We start from the raw sequence: 21,551 nt of genomic DNA on the forward strand, positions 1-21,551 counted from the left end.
AAATTCAGTCTGTAGCAAAAATAATTGTCTATAATGGCATTCACGTGTGGCTGAGCTGTCAGAGAAATTGTTTTGATCTCGAATCTGGGGAGTGGATGTGTACATGTATAGGAAAAGGTACCAGGCAGGATAAAATCCAAGATCTTAACATTGCGTAAATTCAATTTCCTTTGTGAAATAGTTGCTGAAAAAGTCTGACCCTTAACTCTGCCTCCTTAAAATGCATCTTAGCCCACAGTCGTTTAGTGTTTACCATTTGCTCCCTCAGATTGTCAGATTTTTGTGAAAAAAACATATATAGTATGAGAATTGTCAACTGTTTATTTTCTATCTATTCTGTCTCCTTAAAGAAATTGCCTGAGGGCAAGGACTCTTACTTGCCAACTCTGCTAGGTGCTCAATCACTGTTGCTAGTCATAAGAATTATGAAAGAGGAAAAAGTATGCTTTCTAGTCAGTAGATGAAGAAGTTTGAGCACCTGTGTGCTCAACCCCACTCCCTGGTTATGGGGTACCCCAGGCAAGGGAAGACAAGGCCCTTTTCCTTAAGGAGGCTGCAGTCTTATTTGTTCCTTCCTCAGGTAGTGGCAGGTAAGGGCTAAGGAAAATCTGTTTTCCTCCTGTCTAAAGGAGTGTGTTGAGCAGGCAAAGGGGGCAGTAGGCAAAGGAAGATGGATAATCTCACCGCCTGTCTTGCCCTAGGAAGGTAGGTCTGCGGCTGGCCGGTAGGAGGCGATTCAAAGGACCGTGCCTACGTTCGCAAGAGGCAGAGGCGCCCACACAAGACGCGAAGAAAACTCCGGCCGCTGATAATAATACTCTGCGCTCTTTTCTGGTTTTCCTTAGAAGGGGCCAGGAGAAACTGGAAGGTCCGGACGGCGGGAAAGGGTGGAGGTCCTCTGCAGTTCCACTTCCGTCTCCCAGTATCCTGTGGCTGATCCGGGGATGGGAGAGACGGGCTGAATCTGGGCAGCCGCGTAGAGTGGCCGGTGGGAGAGCGTTGCCAGCGCGGAAAGCCCAGCGGACTCCCTCCCCCGAGCGACCCGGTCCCCGGCACTCGAGTCCCGCCCCCGGCACGCAGACCCCGCCTCGGCGGCCCCGCCCCTTCCCCGGACCAGGCTGGGCTGCGCTCACTCCCTAGCCCGGGCCGGGGAGCCTCTAGGCGGAGAGGCTCCCGCCCACCCGCCCTGAGCCGCGGCGTCCGCATGGAGGAGCCGCGCGCTCCGCCAGCCGGGTCGGGGCCGCTCCCACCGCCGCTGCAGGGAGGCGGAGCCGCCGATGTTACGGAGCCCGGAGCCCGGCAGTACCCGGGACACGAGACGGCGGCGCAGCGGTACAGCGCCCGCCTGCTGCAGGCCGGCTACGAGCCTGAGAGGTGACGCCCAGGGCAGAGCGCGCGGGGCGCATCCGGGGCGGGCGCGGCGGCTCTGGGAACCAGAAAGCGCTGCGGGGGAGGGGAAGGGTAGGTCCCACCACCCATACCTTCTTACCGCCTCAAGCTCTAACTTCCTGAAACCGGGCTCAGACGCCCCGCACCCAGCTTTGGTTGGGGGATTCAGGCGGGCACTGTGGAAAAGGTGCAGTGCTGTGTTGCACCGGGGAGCAGGTCGGAAGAACGATCCCTAAAATTTTAGTCCTGGATCTGACCTCAACTACACACCCGAGCCAAGTGGCTCCAACTCCTGGGGTTCAAACCGAGCCTATTGGAGTCCATGTCCAACTTTGCTTACTCCTCCTTAGCCGTTTCCTCCTAGAACTATCTTCAGAGTCTTCCTGGCAGGTGTAGGTGTCCAGATGGAGGGCCTCCTCGGAGTCGAGTGAGGACACCGTCCCCTCCTCACCATTCACTGAGGTCTGATAAGGCGGCCAGTGCAGCTCACCCCACGGTCTCTCCTAAGATTCAAAACCTCCTCTGCCCTTACCCTGCTGGGGTCTGTCAGGGTCACTGGAGGAAGAGTGGAGGTGTTGATCTGGGCCCCAGGGGACTGACTGAAAAGGAGACAGTGACTAATCTCTGGATTGTATCGCAGCTTGAAATGCAATCCCACTGTCCTTCCGGTCCAGAGGATTTGGACTTCTTTCCCTGTCCCATCTGTTGGTGCTCAGCAGCTTGGGGAGGTGACCTGGAAGCTGGGTTTGGGGGGTGGGGGGTGGGGGTGGGCGGTGGTCTGGGGGAATTAGCCCTGCAGCTCTGCCCAGGGGTTGGCCTCTTATGTAAGAACTTTTAACGGCTTAAGGGGCTGTTGGGTGAAGGCTGGCCCCTCCTGCCCCCGCAGGCTGGCTCTCTAGAATTGACTGTGGTTCTGGCAACTGTATCCTTCCTCTCATCCTAGAAATCCAGCTACTGGGGCTCAGGGTCCAGGGCAATAGAGAGAAGCTATAGGAGGTGAGGGAGTGTGCTGGGGCACACGGGGCCTTTATGGAAGCAGTGCCTTGGTTGGAGAAGGTATTGCAAAAGTATCATTTCAGAACACCAGGAGCATCCCTTCTCCAGATTGTAACTTCTGCACCTGTACTATCCCCACACCCCCACCAGACTCTGAAGAGCCTGTGTAAAACCTGAGACCCAGCCAGGTGGTGTAATGAGATTCAAAACCATCTACCATCACTAGCTTAAAGCTGTGGGAAGAGGACAGGGTTCCGTGAGAAGTCTAGGTCTGAGGCCAGAGTTATTGCTCTCTGGCTTGAACTTGGGCAAGCTATGTCCCCTAACTCGGGTCAACAATGTTATTAGCACTCCCCCACCCCACCTCTCCCCTCGGAAGTGTTTTGAAATCTTGTCCCTTCAAATAGCCCCAGACAAGGGGCTTCCCTGGCGGTGCAGTGGTTGAGAGTCCGCCTGCCGATGCAGGGGACACGGGTTCGTGCCCCGGTCCGGGAAGATCGGGCCCGTGAGCCATGGCCGCTGAGCCTGCGCTTCCGGAGTCTGCGCGTCCAGAGCGTGTGCTCCGCAGTGAGAGAGGCCGCAACAGTGGCCTCTCCCTTTTTTGTGTACCGCAAAAAAAAAAAAAAAAAAAAAAAACCCAAAAAACCAAATAGCCCCAGACTAGAAAGAGACCTCTGGGCTCCCTGCCTGGATATGGGTGCCCTCCCTGTCCTAAGGAAGGGGCTTGAAGGGGCTTGGGTCTGTTCTGTTCCATTGCCCTCGCAGCTGCTAAGTGTGGAGCCTCAGGGGACCAACAGCCCTTCCTCGAGCTGAGGAGGCCACTGGTTGCCTGGTGTCTCCTCCCCATGGAGGAAGCAGCGTGGGGGAAGATCAGGAAGAGGGAGGAGGAAAGCTGGGGGGGGGATTAACAGTTTCTGGAAGAGGACAGCCTAACCCAGGGCTGAGCTCAGCAGCTTAGAGTAATGAGGAGCCCTGACACAGGTCAAAGCAGGAGGAGGTGTGGAGCTGCAGGAGATGGGAGTGGGGCTGTGAGGTCTGTGGCCACCAGGAAGAGGACTCTCCCCACAACTCAGCCTGGCAGCCTCCTCTGGTTCTGAGTTCTACGCTGGGGCAGGTGTCATGCTAATGTCAACTGAGATGGCAGAACCCAGCTGCTGTCCTGGGACCCAGCCCTGGTGGAACCCTGAATAGTACCCTAGTTGTAGGAGATAGTGACCCAGAGCAGGTCCCTCAGAGACCCAGGGAGACCACAGGGGCAGCCCGTGTGCTGTGCCTGCAATGCTATTCTAGCCCCATCCTTCTATGGCTAGAAAGGTGCCCAGGACAGCCCTGAGGGGTCAGGTGCTTTCTGTGGCTGGTCTCACTGCTCTGCCTCCAGGTGGCCAGTAGGAGGTCCCAGTGCTGGTCCCCTCAGGATAACCCTCCTCCCCATATGGCTCAGGCCCTCTGGATGAGTCTGTGAGTGCTGAGGGATCAAGTATGTCCCAGGCATCCCTAGCAAGTTGGCCCCAATCCCCACTCAGCAAAAAACCCCAGCAGGCCCTCTCCCCCCCTTCTCAACACCAGAGGGCCTCCAGAGGCCCCCATCAGGAGCCTCCTTGGGGCTCCCTGGGTGGAGAGGGAAGCTTGGGCGCCTGTGATTTTTCTGGTCCCCCACAGTAAGAAAGAGGGCACTGTGGACATCTGTGAGCCCCCTGCAGCACTCTCAGCCTCATGGGCCTCATCACCCCAGCTCTGTGGGAAGCCTCCCCTCCCCTCTGCACACAGATGGAACAGGCTGTGTTTTCCTGGCAGGGTCCCGGGGCGTCACTGGGGGGCTGGGCATCCCAGGGAGTTTCCCTTGGGCCTGGCAAATCCGCTTCTGGTCAGGCAGTAGCGTTAGTAGTTCTGGTCACACAAAGGGGGAGGGTCTGCCCCCTGACACCCCACCTCCTCCCATGTGAATCAACTTGCTACCTAATCTTACTACCTTCATGTAGAAATCTGGGTCTTGCTGGGCATCCAGGGCCACCAAATGTCTGCTTGGGGAAATTCTCAAAACTTCCCTAGCCTCTGCCCTAATTTATATGTATACATACTTGCCTAGGCCAGGCCTGTGAACCTCCCTCACCTTCCCACCACACTACCCTCCCAAATAAAAGCAAACTTTCCCCTCTGGGGTTAAAACCCACGGTATCCACACTACTTTTTGAGCTGGGGATGAGACAGGATGTAAGACTGAAGCATTGGATCAGGAGTCAGGGGTAGTACCTGTCTCCAACTCCTCCTGAACTGTAGGTTTTGCATCTGTAAAGCAGGGGTGGGGTGGGACACCTAATGATTGGCAATTAATAGATTGTAGAGTAAATGTGATCATTTATGAAAAACGCCTGTAAACTGCAGAGGGCTCCAAGGCCACCCAAAGGTCAGGGATTGTCATTGTTAAGGATGCCTGACCCGTAGGACTGATGCCCGGTTGTGGGGAGCGCGGGCGGGTGCACTGCCCGGAGGGTACAACCTCAAACTGCTGTGTTGGGGAGCTGTCAGCCCAAACCAGTTCCTCAGGGCTCCAGGGCCTGCTTAAAGTCTGAGCCTTAGTCTTGGGAAAGGTAAACCATGTGAGAGGTAACCCTGGGGCTGGGGAGTAGGGCCAGGGGAGACTCAGGCCGGCGAGGTCGGATGGCTTGGGGTGGCCCAGGATGCTGGCGGGCCTCGGGGAGGCGCTACGGGGAGCCTAGGAGGCGGGACGTGGGGCGGTGGAGGGGGCGTGTCCGGCCTGGCTCAGCCCCCTCCTCTCGTTGGATCCACACGTCCTCCCCCGCCCCGGTCCCGAGTGGCCGCTGTGCCACTGCAGGCGGCCCTGGGCGTGCGCGCGGCGGCGGCGGCTGGGCCGGCCTCCGCGGGGCTCTTTGTGCTGTTCCGGGCGGAGGCGGCGGGCTCCCGGGGGAGGGGCGGGAGGGGAGGGCGGCGCCCTGGGCCCGCCCCGCCGCTGCCGCAGCCCCTGCCCCCGGCCCTCCCAGCCCGCGGCGGCAGCGTGGCCGTGGCGCGGCGTCAGCAGTAGCAGCAGCGGCAGCAGCGGTAGCGGGGCGGCCCGCGCGGGTGTTTATGTCGGGTCGCGGTGTCTCCTGGCAGCATGGCGGACTACCTGATCAGCGGCGGCACCGGTTACGTGCCCGAGGATGGGCTCACTGCGCAGCAGCTGTTCGCCAACGCCGACGGCCTCACCTACAAGTAAGCGCTGGGGGCCTCGGCCCTACCTGGGTGCGCGCACTAACGCGCCGCGATCCCCCCCCCGCTTCCCGGCCCCGGTCCTGCACGTGCACAGCTCCCCCCTTGGTGACGCCCGCGTCCCCGGCCCGATTCGAGCGACTTGGGCGCGGGGCGGGGGGGAAGGGCTGGGCAAGGGAAGGAAGGCGGCCCGCGCCGAGAGCAGACGGACGTGGCATAGCGACATCGCGGCCCTCGGTGCCATGCCCCGTTTCTGGCTAGATCCGGGTCCGGCCTGCCCCCTTCCTCCTCTCACGGGCATCTTGGCCGCATGGAGGGGCCTTGGGGCGTGTGGGAACGCGAGATGTGGGAGTAATGGAGACTTTTCCCAGACCTTGGTCCACGACACCCTCTTAACTCCCAGCGTCACCACGAGGGCAGAGGGGGCCCTGGAGCCCAGCTAAGGCAGCTGCTTGGGTGTTGCCCTCAGGAGATGCCCAGCTGGGCAGTTGGGATGGTTCTTTTTTTCCACCGTCCAGTCCAGCCTTCTTTCCACTTGTGCCCCTGGCTGCCTACAAGTTAGTACTGGTGCCCCCCGGGCATGAGTATTCTTTGACTATCACCCACCCAAGCCCACCTCACCCAGGATTTTTGAGGAGGACAAGACCTATCCATTTGCCTCTGGCTTAATGTGCTTTTCCGTGGGCCCTGGGCCCGTTGTCCTGTTGGCTGCAGGCCTGGCACTAGCTCTTCTGTTGGCTGCAGGACTGTGTCCATGCCAGGAAAGAGCATCAGGACCTGGGACTGGGGTGGAGTGAGGATGCTGGTGAGCCAAGAGCATCCCTGCCCTGTCTCCTGCTGGTTCCTGCCTTTGCCTGTAAGCACTCCTGCTTGGCAGGCGGTTTCCCTGGACACCAGGGTACCCGGTCACTCCTGAGGAGTGTCTCCTCTTCCTTGTCAGAGTAGCTGGGGTGTGGGCCAGGTGAGGGGTGTATATAATACCTCGAAAATGCCAAGGGGCCCAGACTCCAGCATTTCTTCCCTGCCTCTAAGTGAGCCACAGAGGCCTCTTCACTGTACAGAAGAAGGGCTGCCAAGGGACAGGGGCAGTGAAGATTCTTTATTTCTTTGGTGGTCTTTGATGAGGGGGGATAGAGTATCTATGATATAGTTTCCGTGGCGTCTCCCAGGGAAACTTCCTAGGGAAATTGTTTTAAACCTTGGGGCAAATTAAAGACCCCACCCCTCCCATGCACCCCCATAGCTTTTCCTTCCTGCCCTGGGGTGCCCGATGGCTTTGCTTAGTCTGGTTGGGGGTGTCCCTGAACACCATGGGGCATTTGCTTTTGGTTGTGTCTGTCTAGGCCCTGTGATTTCAGGGAAATTGAACCCATCGGGGGTCCTGGGCAGTGACACTGTGCTTTGCCCTACCCATGCAGACCTGCATTCCCTTTCCGCGCTAGTGTTGAGACCACTGCTGTGCTTTGGCTGGGCCCCCGGTGTCCTGGTCCTAACTATAAGGCCCCTTCCTCCACTTCCCCATCCCAGGCCATGTCTGTTGGCTGCTCCCATCCAACTGGGCAAACCTTTACCAATACCTGCTCTGTCAGAACATGCCCCGCACTCAGCCCCCTGGGGTCCCTCTGTGCTGTTCTGAACCCTGTGTGACTCAGCAGCCCTGGCACTAGGCTGTGCAGCTTGTCCTGTGCTGTGTGGTGTTCATGCCATGCTGTCCTACTAAACTGTTCTCAGGTGTATTCTGTGTTTATTTATTGTCTCCCCCTCTCAAGATTGAGAAGTTTTCAAGGGCAGGCACCTTATCTGCTGTGTGCAGCATTATGGGAACGTCTAGGTTCCTAGATGAACTCTGAGCCCTGAAGGCAATGGACATTTGGGGCCAGCTGCCTTCGTGGCGCCCTAGGACCACAGAGCTTACGCCGCCTTTGCCTCTAGCTCTCTGGGCTAAAGTCAACAAGATGGTAGCGAGGGGCATGAGGGTGGTTCAGTCCTGACATGGCACAGGGCTCAGAGGCTCTGCCCGTCTCCCCATCGCTGTGCTGCTTCCCCTGGCGTGGCAGGCCCTGCCCTTTTCAGGGACCCCCCCTCACCCAGGAACAGTCACTTTCTTCTCTTCACAGCGATTTCCTGATTCTCCCAGGATTCATAGACTTCACAGCTGATGAGGTGGTGAGTACCTCTTCCACTGATGGGGTAGAGGGGCTGTGTATGTGGTGCCAGAGGCTGGTCTCTTGATCAAGGGCAGGGTGTGGGAGAGGCTTTTTCTTTCTTTCTTTCTTTCTTCCCTTCTTCCTTTCTTCCTTCCTTTTTTCCTTTCTGTGTTGTGTCTTCATTGCTGTGCGCGCGGGCTTTCCCTAATTGCGGCAAGCAGGGGCTACTCTTCGTTGTGGTGCACAGGCTTCTCATTGCGGTGGTTTCTCTTGTTGCAGAGCACAGGCTCTAGGCGCGCAGGCTTCAGTAGTTGTGGCACACGGGCTTCAGTAGTTGTGGCTTGCGGGCTCTAGAGCGCAGGCTCAGTAGTTGTGGCGCACGGGCTTAGTTGCTCCGTGGCATGTGGGATCTTCCCAGACCAGGGCTTGAACCCATATCTCCTGCATTGGCAGGCAGATTCTTAACCACTGCACCAGCAGGGAAGCCCGACTTTTCTTTTTTTTAAAAAACTACACCTTGCCTCTTTTGCGGCTTATGGGATCTTAGTTCCCCAACCAGGGATTGAACCCGGACCCTCAGCAGTGAGAGCGCAGAGTCCTAACCATTGGACCACCAGGGAATTCCTGGGAGAGACTTTTCTTGGGAATGTGGTGGATGTAACCTTCAGTGCTGTCAGAGAAACTGGCACAGTCAGTGGATTATGCCTAATGGGTTAGAGGCAGCTATGGGGATTTGGGGGTATCCTGAGAGGTGGGCCTGGCCTGAGGCCAGAGGGCTCACTGACAGAGCCTGAGGTGAGGTTCAAAAAGGCCCAGGGAGGGGGTGGGCATGCACGTGGGTGTGGCTGCTTTATTACTTACTGGATTTTGTCTGAAGTGCTAAGCAAAGACATCATAGAAGCCAGTAAGATTATGGAGACTTTGGAAGAGGTGGACAGACTTGTTTGTGGATCCATGATATATAAGAACTGGCAAGAGGGTTTGAAGAAATTAGATTTTGGGGCTTCCCTGGTGGCACAGTGGTTAAGAATCTGCCTGCCAATGCAGGGGACACAGATTCGAGCCCTGGTCCGGGAGGATCCCACATGCCGTGGAGCAACTAAGCCCGTGCTCCACAACTACTGAGCCCCTGCACCACAACTACTGAGCCTGCGCGCCACAACTGCTGAGGCCTATGTGCCTAGAGCCTGTGCTCCGCAACAAGAGAAGCCACCGCAATGAGAAGACCGCACACTGCAACAAAGAGCAGCCCCTGCTCACCACAACTAGAGAAAGCCTGTACACAGCAACGAAGACTCAACACAGCCAAAAATAAATAAATAAAATAAAAAACATTTAAAAAAAGAAAAAGAGATGAGGTTTAAAAAAAAAGAAGAAGTTAGACTGTGGACAAATACAAGGAAACAGTGCCTCCCTTAACTGGAGGGGCTCAGCAGTAAACCAGGTGAATGACCAATGTCCTTTACACAATTAACATATGACAAACCTACAGGAGCCCAGAGGCTAATGCTGATGTGTGTTAAGTCATTTCATGGAAAAGTTAGACTATTCTATCATGAATTAATACACATTAAAAAAAAAGTTTTTCTGTTGCTGTTATCATTGATATGTATTCAGGTCTGATTCTCATGAAATGCCAGAGGGCCCGAGTGTCCCTGGATCACTTATATGTTGGGGAAGCTCATGTCTAGCCTGTGTAGCCAGTGCTGACCCAGACAGATTTTTCAGGGGGAAAAAAGGACTATTCTGGGTATTCCCCTTGTGACAGCAACCAGGAAGCCTTCTTGGTTTGGCTGTTCAGTTTCTGAGCACCCTGGCTTTGTGCCAGATCCTGGGCAGGGTGCAAGGAAGAGAGGGATGGGAGAAGCCCCCCTGGCCGTCAACGGTCTCCCTGTCCTATGGCCTGTGTCAGGAGGCTGTGGCTCTTCTCCTGTGCTAGGATCAGAGAGAAGGGCGAGTTTTCTAGACTGCAGGGCCAGGGTTCTCAGCCAGGGTCTGGGAATAGACTGCAGGGGCCTTTGTGTCTCCAGAAAATTATATAGCAAAGTCTGTGTTTGAGGGTTTTGAGGGCTAGGATCCACAGCTGTTGGCCTGAATCTCAGAAGAATCTGTGATTTGGCCTTGGCTGCCACTCACAGGCAAATACTTCCTGAATATCCTTGCAGTCCTGAGCTCTCCCTTGAGTTGCAGACCCTTAGTCACCTACTCCCCTGGATTGGATGTCTAATAGACTGCTTCCCACGCCTCCACATTCCCAGTGCCAGCATCTCCCACCTGGACCTGTCAGCAGCCTCCCTGGTGGTCTCTGTGTTTCAGGCCTGGTCACCTAGAATCCCATCTCCACATCAGAACCCGAGTGACCTCTTTAAATCAGATCATGTCTCTCCTCCGCCTGAGGTCCTCCAGTGGATTCTCATCTCAAAATTGAATGCAAGCTCCTTTCAAGGCTGCATATCCTTGACCCGCCCCCCGCCTCTCAGCCCTCAGCTCCTGCCTCTTTCCCTTCACTCCACTCTACTAGCTTTTTGTTTCTTAAACGCACCTCAGGGAGCATTGGAATCAGAGGCGGGGTTTCACAGACAGCTCCCTCAGCCTGGAACAACAGTCCCTCTTTGGGGACTTTCACTTGACTAGTTTTCATTTGTCGCCTCCCAAGAAAGAGGTTTCCCTAATCCCCACATTCTTTCTCCAATGGTCACTTTCCCTCGTTGGTTTCCTTTGGAGCCATCATCACCTTGTGCACGTTTCGTGCGTGTCATTTTTCCTTCCGAGTATAAGCTCTGGGAGAGGTAGCAGAGACCTCATCTACCTTGCTCACTGCTGTATCCCCAGAGCCTGTCCTGGTGCTAGGTACATATAGCAGCTCAGTAAATGTCTGTCGAATGAATGATAAAACTTTTCACATAGCCTGTGTCTCCATCTTCAGGACCTGACTTCAGCCCTGACTCGGAAGATCACGCTGAAGACGCCACTCATCTCCTCCCCCATGGACACTGTGACAGAGGCTGACATGGCCATCGCAATGGCTGTGAGTTGAGCACCTGGGTGGGGACCCCAGGGCCAAGAGGACTGAGTGGGGTGGGCATCAGGAGGAATTGGAATCAGAGGCGGGGTTTGCAGAGGAGGGTTGGCCCCCTGGCTCTGACCGTTCTTCCCTTCAACCCCAGCTGATGGGCGGTATCGGTTTCATTCACCACAACTGCACTCCAGAGTTCCAGGCCAACGAGGTGCGAAAGGTCAAGGCGAGTACCAGGCCCGTCCTGAGAAAGAAGATGCCCTCTGGCAGCCTCCGTCTCACAGGCCCTCCCAACCTCCCATTGCCAGCTCTGCGGGCCGGTGCACTCCCTGGCTGGTGGCTGTGGGGTCTTGCCTGCCCTTCTCCACAGTGGGAGAACGCAGGGCTCAGCCCTCGTTTCCCCACTGGCCTCTTGCCCCATGGCGGGCCCTGGCTCCCCTGTGGCACAGCCAGGAGACCCTCGGCCCCCTGTGGCCAGACGGTACACACCTCCAGCTTTCTTCCAGCCTTTTCCTTCCCCTGTCTCTGCCCGCAGAAGTTTGAACAGGGCTTCATCACGGACCCTGTGGTGCTGAGCCCCTCGCACACCGTGGGTGACGTGCTGGAGGCCAAGATCCGGCATGGCTTCTCTGGCATCCCCATCACTGAGACGGGCACCATGGGCAGCAAGCTGGTGGGCATCGTCACCTCCCGAGACATCGACTTTCTCGCCGAGAAGGACCACACCACCCTCCTCAGTGAGGTACCCGCGGGGCAGGGAGAGCCTGGCTGGGGCAGAGAGGACCGCACGTCCCGGGGCCTCAGGCCGGTGCCTGTGACCAGGGACCAGAGGGAGGCCCGGCTCCCTTCTCTCTCACCTGCCAACCTGCAGGCAAATGTTCCTGGCCCCACAGGTGATGACACCGCGGAATGAGCTGGTGGTGGCTCCAGCGGGTGTGACACTGAAAGAGGCAAACGAGATCCTGCAGCGCAGCAAGAAAGGTACCAGGGAGGAGGCGGAAAATGCAAGAACCCCCCCTCCCCCAGCCCGGCTCCCTGTACCCCAGAGCCCCCCGTTACTTCACAGCCTTGCGGGTTGTCCCTGCAACTAGGCTGGGCCTCAGGGAAGGTTTGAATAACGTCAGGCTGGAGCGTGACTTCTGAGGTCTTTTTCCTGGCTCAGGAAAGCCCATCCCTTATTTGGCATCTTCACAGTATATTTCCCAAGACAACTAGTCCTGTGAAACACTCATCATGAAAAAAGGGCTCCGTGTTCTTATAAGTCTGAAAAATGCTGCTTTATGTGTTCCCCATCTTGCATAAAGAATTGTACGTTACTTTATCAAAGGCTCTGAGAAGTCTTGCGGTTAAATTTATTTGACATTGAGGCTGTTGACATAATATTCATTAGGTCCCTGTGGGACCCACTGGGAAATGCTCCCCTGGCCCGTACTGGATTGTTTTCTGGGGTGGTGTTGGGCAGGACACATGTTCCTCCCTGCCGGATAGCCTCATGTTTGTGCCCCAGCTAGGAGTTTTTTGACCACTGTGGCCTGTGGCCCTTCAGGGGAAAGGCTGCCAGTGCTCAGGGGCTGCCCACCGAGTCTGGCCAGGCCACAGGGCAGGAAGAGCTCCAGGAACTGGGTTTCTTTGCTTCCTGTTCCTTGGGCAGAGAGCCAGGTCCCTAGGAGCGCTTCCTGGGTGGGTGCTGTCACCTAGTGGTTGGTTTGGGTACTGCAGTGGACTCTCTGGCCTGGTCCATTTTCATTCTCACTACCCGCCCCCCACCCCACCCTCAGAAGCCTGCTCCTTCAATTCACCCCTGCGTTCCTTGTCAGGGAAGCTGCCCATTGTCAATGATCGAGATGAGTTAGTGGCCATCATTGCCCGCACTGACCTGAAGAAGAACCGGGACTACCCCCTGGCCTCCAAGGATTCCCACAAGCAGCTGCTGTGCGGGGCGGCCGTGGGCACCCGTGAGGATGACAAATACCGCCTGGACCTGCTCACCCAGGCGGGCGCCGACGTCATAGTGCTGGTGCGGACGCCGCCCTGGAGCAGGGCCGGTTCAGTAGCGCTGAGGCTTATGAAGACCAGGTTCACCTCTAATTAAGCCCGGAGTCAGAACTGGGAGGGTCACTGGTACTCTGACAGCTCAGAACAAAGTGTGGACCCCTCGGGGGCCCTTCACACTCATAACTTGACCCTAATAGTTGCCACTTACATTCAGTGAGCACCTCCCACTTGCCAGGCGCTGCCCTAAGGCGTTTATGCAGATGAGCTCAGTCCTCACAACAGCCCCCTGAGGTACAGTCACCATGCCCGGTAGTCAGAGGGGGAGCCCGAGGCTCAAGAGGTTAAGTAATTCTGTTTGGTTCGTGAGTTGGTGGGAAGTGGATACGACCACAGGCACCATCTCTTTGCTGTGAGAACCAGTCCCTATTGTGGGCATGAAAGGGCTTTGTCTGCTGTGAGACTCTATGTTAGTGGTGCTTAACCTCTGGGGGAAGGCTGGCCCCTTTGAGACTCTGCCGAGAACTGTCCATTGTCTTCCCAGAAAAAGACAAAGGTGTATTCTCATATATCTTTGATACAATTTCAGGATTTGTCCACTTAAGACCCCCTCCCTCAGTGAGGATTCTCAGCCTCCAAGCCTAAGCTTTCCTGTCCCCCTTCTCACAGGACTCATCCCAAGGGAACTCTGTGTATCAGATCGCCATGGTGCATTACATCAAGCAGAAGTACCCCCGCCTCCAGGTGATTGGGGGGAATGGTGAGTGCTGGCCCTTGCCCCCTCACTGTGTAACCTTTCTCTGTCCTTTGGCATTCCCTGGTGATGGCATCGCTCTTGGCATGGAGGGGCAGGGAGCTGAATAAATGGGCTTTGGTCACAGTAGGTGAACGGGAGGTGTAGACTGGGGTCCCGGGAAGCCCCCGGGCAGGGCAGGGGCAACCTGTCCTCACACTGTTCCTCCTCTCCCACTCCCCCTGCCCCCCAGTGGTGACAGCAGCTCAGGCCAAGAATCTGATTGATGCTGGTGTGGACGGGCTACGTGTGGGCATGGGCTGCGGCTCCATCTGCATCACCCAAGAAGGTGGGTGTCAGTAGGAGAGTGAGTGACTGCCACTTAGAACGCCCCAGTCGCCCTCCACAGGCCCTGGGGCCTCAGTCTCGCTCCACAGATGCATGCAGACTGCTCACTCAGCCAGGCCCCTTTCTGGAATGATGGGTTCAGGGGTGACCCAGGCTCAGACTCTGCCTGTCTAGCCCACTGACTTGGGGGGAGGCAGGTGTAAGATGAGATTACCGTGAGTTTGGGGTGTGTGCCAGTCTGCTTCTCAGATTCTGGTCAAGGAAGTCCAATCTGCAGGCCCAAGACTGGTGTATCTGGCCCCTTGGTCATGTCTGGTCATGTCTCCCGAACGCTGAATGACCCATTTGGTCTTCGCTGCCCAAAACATCTTCCCAGTTTGGTCTCTAAACCTCTGCTTTTAACTGTCTACCTTCGCATTAGCTGACCCTTGAGGTGAGATGTGGGCCTTCTCCACAAATTAACAAATGTTAATTGAGGACCTACTGTGTGTCAGGCGTTGTTCTAAACCTTGGGGTGCAATAAGAACAAAACAAACAAAGGTACCACCAGAGAAGTCTTCTTTTCTCCTTTAACCAGCTTTGCATCCATCCTTAGATAAGTGCTGGTTCCTTAGAATTCTCACTTAGAAATGTAACACTTAAGGACCTTGGACAATTAAACTTAAAGAAATGCAAGCCAATATCCCAAAGGAGGCTGTGAGTACCTAACTCTAGTAACTCTGTAAGGGAGCTAGTGCCTGGAGAGAGGTGAGGCTGAGGCCAGTACTGACGCTGCCCCCGTAGTGCTCTTGTAGGTGGGGTGGTCCGGGTTCTGGAGTGCGTTCGCCTAGTGTTATTCGCTGCCACTTATTTTTCTGCCACATTAACATCCAGCCCTGTCCCTTTTCCCACGCGGAGGTAGGGCACAGGAGAAAGGGGCCTGTAATGCACCTGGCTCCCCTTGCTGTTGACGCCTTTATCTTGTGTACTGTCCCCAGTGATGGCCTGTGGTCGGCCTCAGGGTACTGCCGTGTACAAGGTGGCCGAGTACGCCCGGCGCTTCGGGGTGCCAGTCATAGCCGATGGTGGCATCCAGACCGTGGGGCATGTGGTCAAGGCCCTGGCCCTTGGTGCCTCCACAGGTGAGGGGGCGGGTCTGCCGGGGATCGGGCAGGCCGGTGGGGGGCGGTGGGAGGGCCATGGGGCTAGAGGCGCTGACCCCCCACCGCTGCAGTGATGATGGGCTCCCTGCTCGCTGCCACCACGGAGGCCCCCGGCGAGTACTTCTTCTCGGACGGTGTGAGGCTCAAGAAGTACCGGGGCATGGGCTCGCTGGACGCCATGGAGAAGAGCAGCAGCAGCCAGAAGCGCTACTTCAGGTGCCTGCTCCCAGCCCTGGCCCCAGGCAGATCAGCTCCCAGCCCTTCAGGTCCACCCGAGCCTTTGCCCAAGGTGGCACCCAGTCTCCATATTACAGTTCTGGGACCCAAGGCACAGGGCCCAAGTTGCCGACCTGGCATGGTGCCGGGGCCACCTGACTCGGAATCCATGCTTATTTATGCTGTAGCCCAGGGAGTGGCGGCTTTGGGGGTCCTTCTGGGTGGTAGCCCCTCTGCTGGTACCCTTGAGAAGTGGGGTGGGGTCCCCTGAGCCATGGGTGGCGGGGCTCAGTCTTCCCGCCTTCCGTGCAGCGAGGGAGATAAGGTGAAGATCGCGCAGGGTGTCTCGGGCTCCATCCAGGACAAAGGCTCCATTCAGAAGTTCGTGCCCTACCTCATAGCGGGGATCCAGCATGGCTGCCAGGATATCGGTGCCCGTAGCCTCTCTGTCCTGCGGTGAGTGCTGTGACTAGAGGGGCAGCAGGTGGGGGGCATCAGGGAGGCTCCTGGTGCCCCCGTATTTCCCATTTCTTTCTCTCTCTCTCTCTCTCTCTCTCTCTCTCTCTCCCTCTCCTTCACCCTTGGTGCCCCTGACCTGCACCACTTCCCTGCCTGCAGGTCCATGATGTACTCAGGAGAGCTCAAGTTTGAGAAGCGGACCATGTCAGCTCAGATCGAGGGTGGCGTCCACGGCCTGCACTCGTAAGTGGGGCAGCCTCCTTGCCCCAGCTGGCTGGCACTGGGTCAGGCAGGTGGGGCCATGGTTCAGAGGCTGAGCCAAGGTCTCAGGGACCCCAAGGACCATCTGCACCAGGGATGGAGGCTGCTGCAGGATGACCCCCACCACCCTCTCCTACAGTGCCCAGCCCACCCTTGAACCCTGTCCTTTAGTCCCCATGCAGGCAGGCCCTCCCATTCCCTCGGGCATCTCCCCCGAGCCGGGCATGGGAGATGTGGCCTCTGGCCCCTCCTGGGCTCCCCAGCCCTTGCTTGCTCAGAAGCTTGGTGGCTGGTGGCAGGGGCTGGCGGTGCTGGGCTCTGGCTGGTGGCGGCACCAGGCAGGCAGGTGGAGGCTGGGGGCATGAGCCCTTGGCGGGGAGAAGGGCAGAGAGACAGATGTCAGGGCCGGTGCTGGGGCGACCGTGGGCGGGGGCAGTGCTAGTTGGCAGCGGTAGTTGCAGGCATGCGGCCCCGCCCTGGTCGAGAGGGCCTGTCCCCTGAGGCATAGGCGGGCATCTAACCTGTGTCTCTTTCTGCCCCATCCTCCCGTAGCTATACCTTTCTGCCGTGTAAGTAACCGCGCTGCCCGGGCCAGGCGTAGAGTAGAGCAGGGGCAGTCTGGGTGGGTCCTGGGCTGGGGCCGGGCGTTGGGTTGGGGGCCTGCTGGGGTGTTATCGTGGGACATGGGCCCTAGTACTAGCATCATGCTGGGGGCAGCTGGCAGTGGCCCCTCCTCCAGAGGTGCAGAGAGATGTCCCTGACCACAGGCCTGAGGCTGTCCTGTCTTGGACTGGACCCAGTGACCACAAGGGACCTAGGCCACAGTGCCTTCAGGGGTGGGGTGGAGACGTGGGAAGCAGAGGCTCAGGTTGGCCTGACCTTGCTCTGTGAGGATGGACGTGCCTTCCTGAGCTGTCTCTCCACCCCAGCACTGAGGACAGTCCACCAGCTGCGGCTGTGGCCAGAAGGAGCATGGCTGTCCCTGGGCCTGGCATGGTTCTTCCGGGAGCCTTGGCCTGAGGCGGACAGAGGCACGTGGCCTGCTTCTCATTCCCTCCCGCCCCCTGTGGCTGAGAGGCAGAGGCTTCTGCAGCTCGCTGCCTCTCCTGAGTCTGGGGGCCGCCCAGCGGCCCAGGGCTGGCCTGGGCAAGGGGTCTGGGGAGGGGGGGGCGGGTGAGGCCACCTTCCTGCATACCCACTCTCAGTTTCCCTCTTGCCTTGTGCCCACAGTTATGAGAAGCGGCTGTACTGAGGATGGTGGTGGAGGCCCAGGCGGCGGAGGGGTCATGCCCCAGGGTCCCCCTTTGGGTACAGCCTCCCTCCATAACTGAGTGGTCCACAGATTTGCACTACTGGTTCCCCAGCTCCTTTCCAGGGAGAGGAGGAGGGGAGGCCTTGAGGGTCTGCGGCCCCTCCCTGGGCTTCCCCCGCAGAGTCAGGACTGCTCCCAGGCCGGGCTGCCCTGGGAGACCCCCGGGTTCCCCCTTCCTCAGTCCCCCTGAGCCCAGCCAGCCTGGGCTCTCAGGCCCTGCGCCTGCCTCAGGTCTTTCTTGCTGCAGCCTGCTCCGGCCCGGCTCGCGCCCCTGGGACACGTGGCCCCCCGGCTTCTCCTGTAGGGCACCTCCCTCCCTAACCCCCATCCCAGAATTGGTGCTCTCCTGGCCCTGCCTCTGGCCCCTTCCCGGGCTGCTGCCCCCTCAGCCATGTGGCACTTCTGGGCTTCTGACCTAAGCCAGAGGGAGGTCTCTGCCCCCTACCCCTGGCCCTGGACTATCCAGGCCCTGCTCCTCAGGCCGCCCCATCCCCGGACCTGGGGAGGAGGCTGCCCATCATTCCTGACTCACCCCCATCCCCGGGTGTACCGTTCCTGCCCTCTCCTCTCAGCTGCAGTTGAAGGCTTTAACTTTGCACACTTTGGGGTCACAGTTGCGTCATTGTATGTTAAATAATCTGAATAAATCAAGAGGTTTCAACGCCTCCGCCATCCTCTCTCTGTCCCTTGTCCACTGGACAGCTAGCCCCTCTCCTGGTGGTAAGCTGGAGCCCAGAGCCCCATCAGAGCCGGGCCGCGGGGGGGCGCCAGGCCGAGCCTCCCCGGGAAGGTGGTGAGAGTGCTGTGGCACTCCAGGGGGTGCTGGCGCAGGTGGGCCGCGTGGCGTGAGGTCTCCCAGGCCTGCGCCCACATCGGCTTGCCCAGCTGGCCAGCAGCTCCTGCAGGCAGGCCCTGTCGCAGAGGGGGTCATCGTGGCCGTAGAAGACTAGCGTCGGGGGCCTCGCGGGCGGCTGCCAGAAAGCGCTCACCGCAGCCTCGTAATGCCGAACGGTGCAGCCCGTGCACAGGTGGAAGCAGAGCATGGCTGTGGCCCTGACCACCGGGCCCAGGGCCTGCGGTCTCATCAGCTGAGACACACCTGTGGGTACCAGGGAGCGGGGGCTAGCGCCCATTGTCATATGTGGCTCAGGACCCGCCTCCTGGTGGGGACAGCACTGACACATGGACTGCTGAGTATCCCTAGAGTTGGGGGTCTTGGGATGTTCACATTGCCTTCTCTGCCTCTGTTGTAGTTGGGCAGCGGGCACCCAGCTGTCCCACCAGGTACCGACACCATTCGGGGCAGAAGCAAGGAAGATGGCCTGGGAATGCTCTGGTGGCAGGAAGCAGAGGGGGCAGAAGGCCCTAGTTGTGGGTAGTGAAGAGCTGGAAACATCCCCATGACTGCCAGGGAGGGGCTCCCTCAGCCCACTCTTGGCATCCTGGGCCGGTAACTGCCCTCTCCCAAGGCCCTTCCTAAAAGAGCCACGTGGTCTGGAGTCAGCCTCTCTCTGTGGCCTTTTCCAGCTTTGTGGCATCTTCAGGAACGGGAAGGAAAGTGCTGGACTGTTGGGTGGGTTCAGAACTGGTTCAGCAATGGCTCCAGGAGTTGTTGCAAAGTGACTGGGTCGTCGAGAGTCCCCAGAGGCCTTGTGCCCTGGAATCTGTGGCCTTGGTGAGCACCTAGGAGTCTGAGGTGACCCAGCTGGGTGGGAGAAGGGTGTCTGGAGACCAGGGGATTGTAAAAGATGAGAGGGGATGGACCAGAACGAGGCCATGTTTCATGGTTTGTCTTGCACACTGCTTTACAAAAACCATACAAGAAGCAGTTTGACCGGCAATTGAGATGGAAAAGATCTAAGGATTTTTAGAGAAATTCCCAGTCACTCTGCTTGAGTTTTCCTTTTGAACTAGACTAGTTGGTCAGTTAGAGCTGAGGCATAGAATGGGTTACTTTGTAGCAATGACCTTCCTGTTACGTGGTATGTTAGCATCAGTTTGGTCCTTCTAGAGGAAGTTAGAACACAGTGGTCCTCAAATTGTGGTGGGTATAGAATCACCTAGAGAGCTTACAAACCCAGAGGCCCAGGCTCACTGAAATAGGATAGGGTCTGGGCCTCTGAATCATCACTCAGCACCAGGTGATTCTGATATTTACCAAAGTTCGAAAATCACTGTTTTAGAGGAAACCTGTGCATCCAATTACACTTGGCCCTTGAACAACGTGGGGGTGAGGGGTGTTGACCTTCCACGCAGTCGAAAATCGCATGTAACTTTATAGTTGGCTCTCCATATCTGCATATCTGTTCCACATCTGCAGATTCAACCAGCCTCAGATCCTGTAGTGCTATAGTACGTATTTACTGAAAAAAGCCCCATATCAGTGGACCCGTGCAACAGTTCAAACCCGTGTTGTTCAAGAGTCAACTGTACATGATTTCTGAGACTCTGCAAAGCACGTGTCCTAAGAAAAGAATTTCAGAAGGCACAGCACCTACTTCATGGCCTCACTGTGGGGATTACGTGAGTGAGTATGGAAAGTTATAGGCGCTTAGTAAATTAGCCTTAATAGAGGCTGCAGATAAAGGCATGCCAGGCTGGACCCAGACAACGCGATCACTCTGGGTTGTAAATTCAGCCACAGTGGGGGAGGCCCAGATGGGACAAAACAACAGATGCTCCGGGTAGGAAGGCCACATCAGGTGGACGGTCGGAGGAAACCCAGAGCCGCAGTTGGGACAGACGCAGATCACAGACCCCTTGGTCGGCAGAACTGCCTGTCCGCCTGGAGTCCAGCCTGGTTCCCGTGGCCCAGGTACCCCCTCACCCTTGCCCCGCACACTCACCCAGCGCCATGCGGTCCAGGCTGCCCACCACCAGGCTGTGGAAAATATGGCACCTCAGGCACCGGGCCACGCTGCTGTGGCGCCCCAGGCCCCGGCCCACGAGCAGGAGCACCTGTGCAAAGGTGCAGCCACCCAGGGAGAGCACGCGCATCACCAGTGGGCGGCTGGCCAGTGCCCCAGGCCCTCACAGCAGCGCCAGCACTCAGGCAGCTTGCCCCAGGCCCCGGCGCGGGCACAGGAGGCGGCTCAGCACGCTCTCCACGGCCGGCACGTCGAAGCCGCAGGCCAGGTAGAGCTGCAGGTACTCGGCCTGGGCAGCTGGTTGCGCCCCCAGCCATAGCAGGAACAGGGGCCCCGGGGACCCTAGGGGGCCCGGCTCGCAGTACAGGTGGATGGAGCAGGAGAGTTGGGTCGCCGTCATGTCGGTGGGTAGCAGCGGGGCTGTGGCTGGTGCACCCTGAAGGACAGATGAAGAGTGGTGGGTGGCCCTCAACTCTGGCTCCACCTTTCCCCACACATCCGCTCTCAGATGGCACGACTGGGTAGCTCAGGAGAGGTTCGGATTAGCCCTCTGAGGGCCCTTTAAGCTTCTGTGGTTCTAATGCCAATCAGGACCTGGGCAGCCAGCCCAGAGAGGAGGGGTTAGCACCCCAGCTGCGTGCGACTCAGCTGCCCTCAACCTTTCCCTCCACCGGCTCTCCTCACACCCGGAAGTGCAGTCTGGAGAGGAGGCGGGACCAGCCCCGGGGGCTGGTGGGGAGGCAGCGCCCCCCTCCACTCATATGAAGAGCTTTTTGCTCCTTCAGGATCCCTCCAGGCTTGTAGGGCCACACACGCCCCAACTCCAGCATCTCTGGTCCCCCCTCTGCTTTACCCACAGGCTGCCCCCCATCTGGATGTTGAGGGGCCAGTTCTATCCACCCCACTGCACCCCCAGCAGCCCCTCTGCCTGCAGCTGAGGGGAGTTTGGAGTCAGGGCATCTGGTCAGAGGGTAGTGCCAGGGTCAAAGGATGCAACTTCTCCCGGGCCCCTGCCCTACCACCCCCGCTCGCCGTACCTGTTGTCCTCGGGGCAATGCCCCTCACCTGCAGGGTTCGGACTCACCTCCATCAGCCTCCTCCTTTACCTTCCTTGTAGCTCAGCTCCGTAGGGAAGATGGGCGGGGTCAGGGAGACCTTGGTTCCCAGCCTGCTCCTCCACGCCCTCTTAAGCCCATTGGCGACCTCAGCTTCTGGGCTGGGAGCCAGGGTGTCTGGCTCCCAAGGCACCCACATCCCCAGCGCAGATGAAGTCAGGGAGGAGGCATGTGGGCTGCAAGGTGCAGTATTACCCTGGGACGGGTAGACACCAGCTTTTCCCTCTCCGTGTGCCTCTCTACTTGTGATCCTAACCGGGGAAAGAGGAGCACCCCACCCCCCAGGCACGCCAACAGCTTCCTGTCTTTTTTTTTTTTTTTTTTTTTTTTTTTTTTTGCGGTACGCGGGCC

General features: G+C 58.0%; 1 protein-coding gene across 6 annotated transcripts; it reads left to right on the forward strand.

The window, feature by feature from the left end:
• The first annotated feature begins 1,164 nt into the window (after positions 1 to 1,164).
• On the forward strand, positions 1,165 to 17,889 carry IMPDH1 (inosine monophosphate dehydrogenase 1). Of its 6 annotated transcripts, none has more exons than XM_028489785.2 (17): positions 1,165 to 1,374; positions 5,497 to 5,595; positions 7,710 to 7,758; positions 10,666 to 10,767; positions 10,907 to 10,966; positions 11,291 to 11,497; positions 11,649 to 11,736; positions 12,573 to 12,772; positions 13,417 to 13,507; positions 13,734 to 13,829; positions 14,806 to 14,949; positions 15,042 to 15,186; positions 15,499 to 15,642; positions 15,805 to 15,888; positions 16,459 to 16,475; positions 16,836 to 16,937; positions 17,137 to 17,889. In XM_028489785.2, exons 1-17 carry the CDS (start codon positions 1,205 to 1,207, stop codon positions 17,235 to 17,237), a joined length of 1,899 nt encoding a protein of 632 aa, XP_028345586.1. In that variant the 5' UTR covers positions 1,165 to 1,204; the 3' UTR covers positions 17,238 to 17,889. The 6 variants fall into 6 exon arrangements, with proteins under 6 accessions (XP_028345586.1, XP_028345585.1, XP_028345587.1 ...); XM_028489784.2 differs by having other exon boundaries at positions 1,167 to 1,374; positions 10,907 to 10,981; XM_028489786.2 differs by lacking the exon at positions 16,459 to 16,475 and having other exon boundaries at positions 1,168 to 1,374; positions 10,907 to 10,981; positions 17,137 to 17,222.
• Positions 17,890 to 21,551: the final 3,662 nt, after the last annotated feature.

This window comes from Physeter macrocephalus, chromosome 5 (genome assembly GCF_002837175.3).
Source record: "Physeter macrocephalus isolate SW-GA chromosome 5, ASM283717v5, whole genome shotgun sequence".
In the NCBI taxonomy this organism is placed as follows: Eukaryota; Metazoa; Chordata; class Mammalia; order Artiodactyla; family Physeteridae; genus Physeter; species Physeter macrocephalus.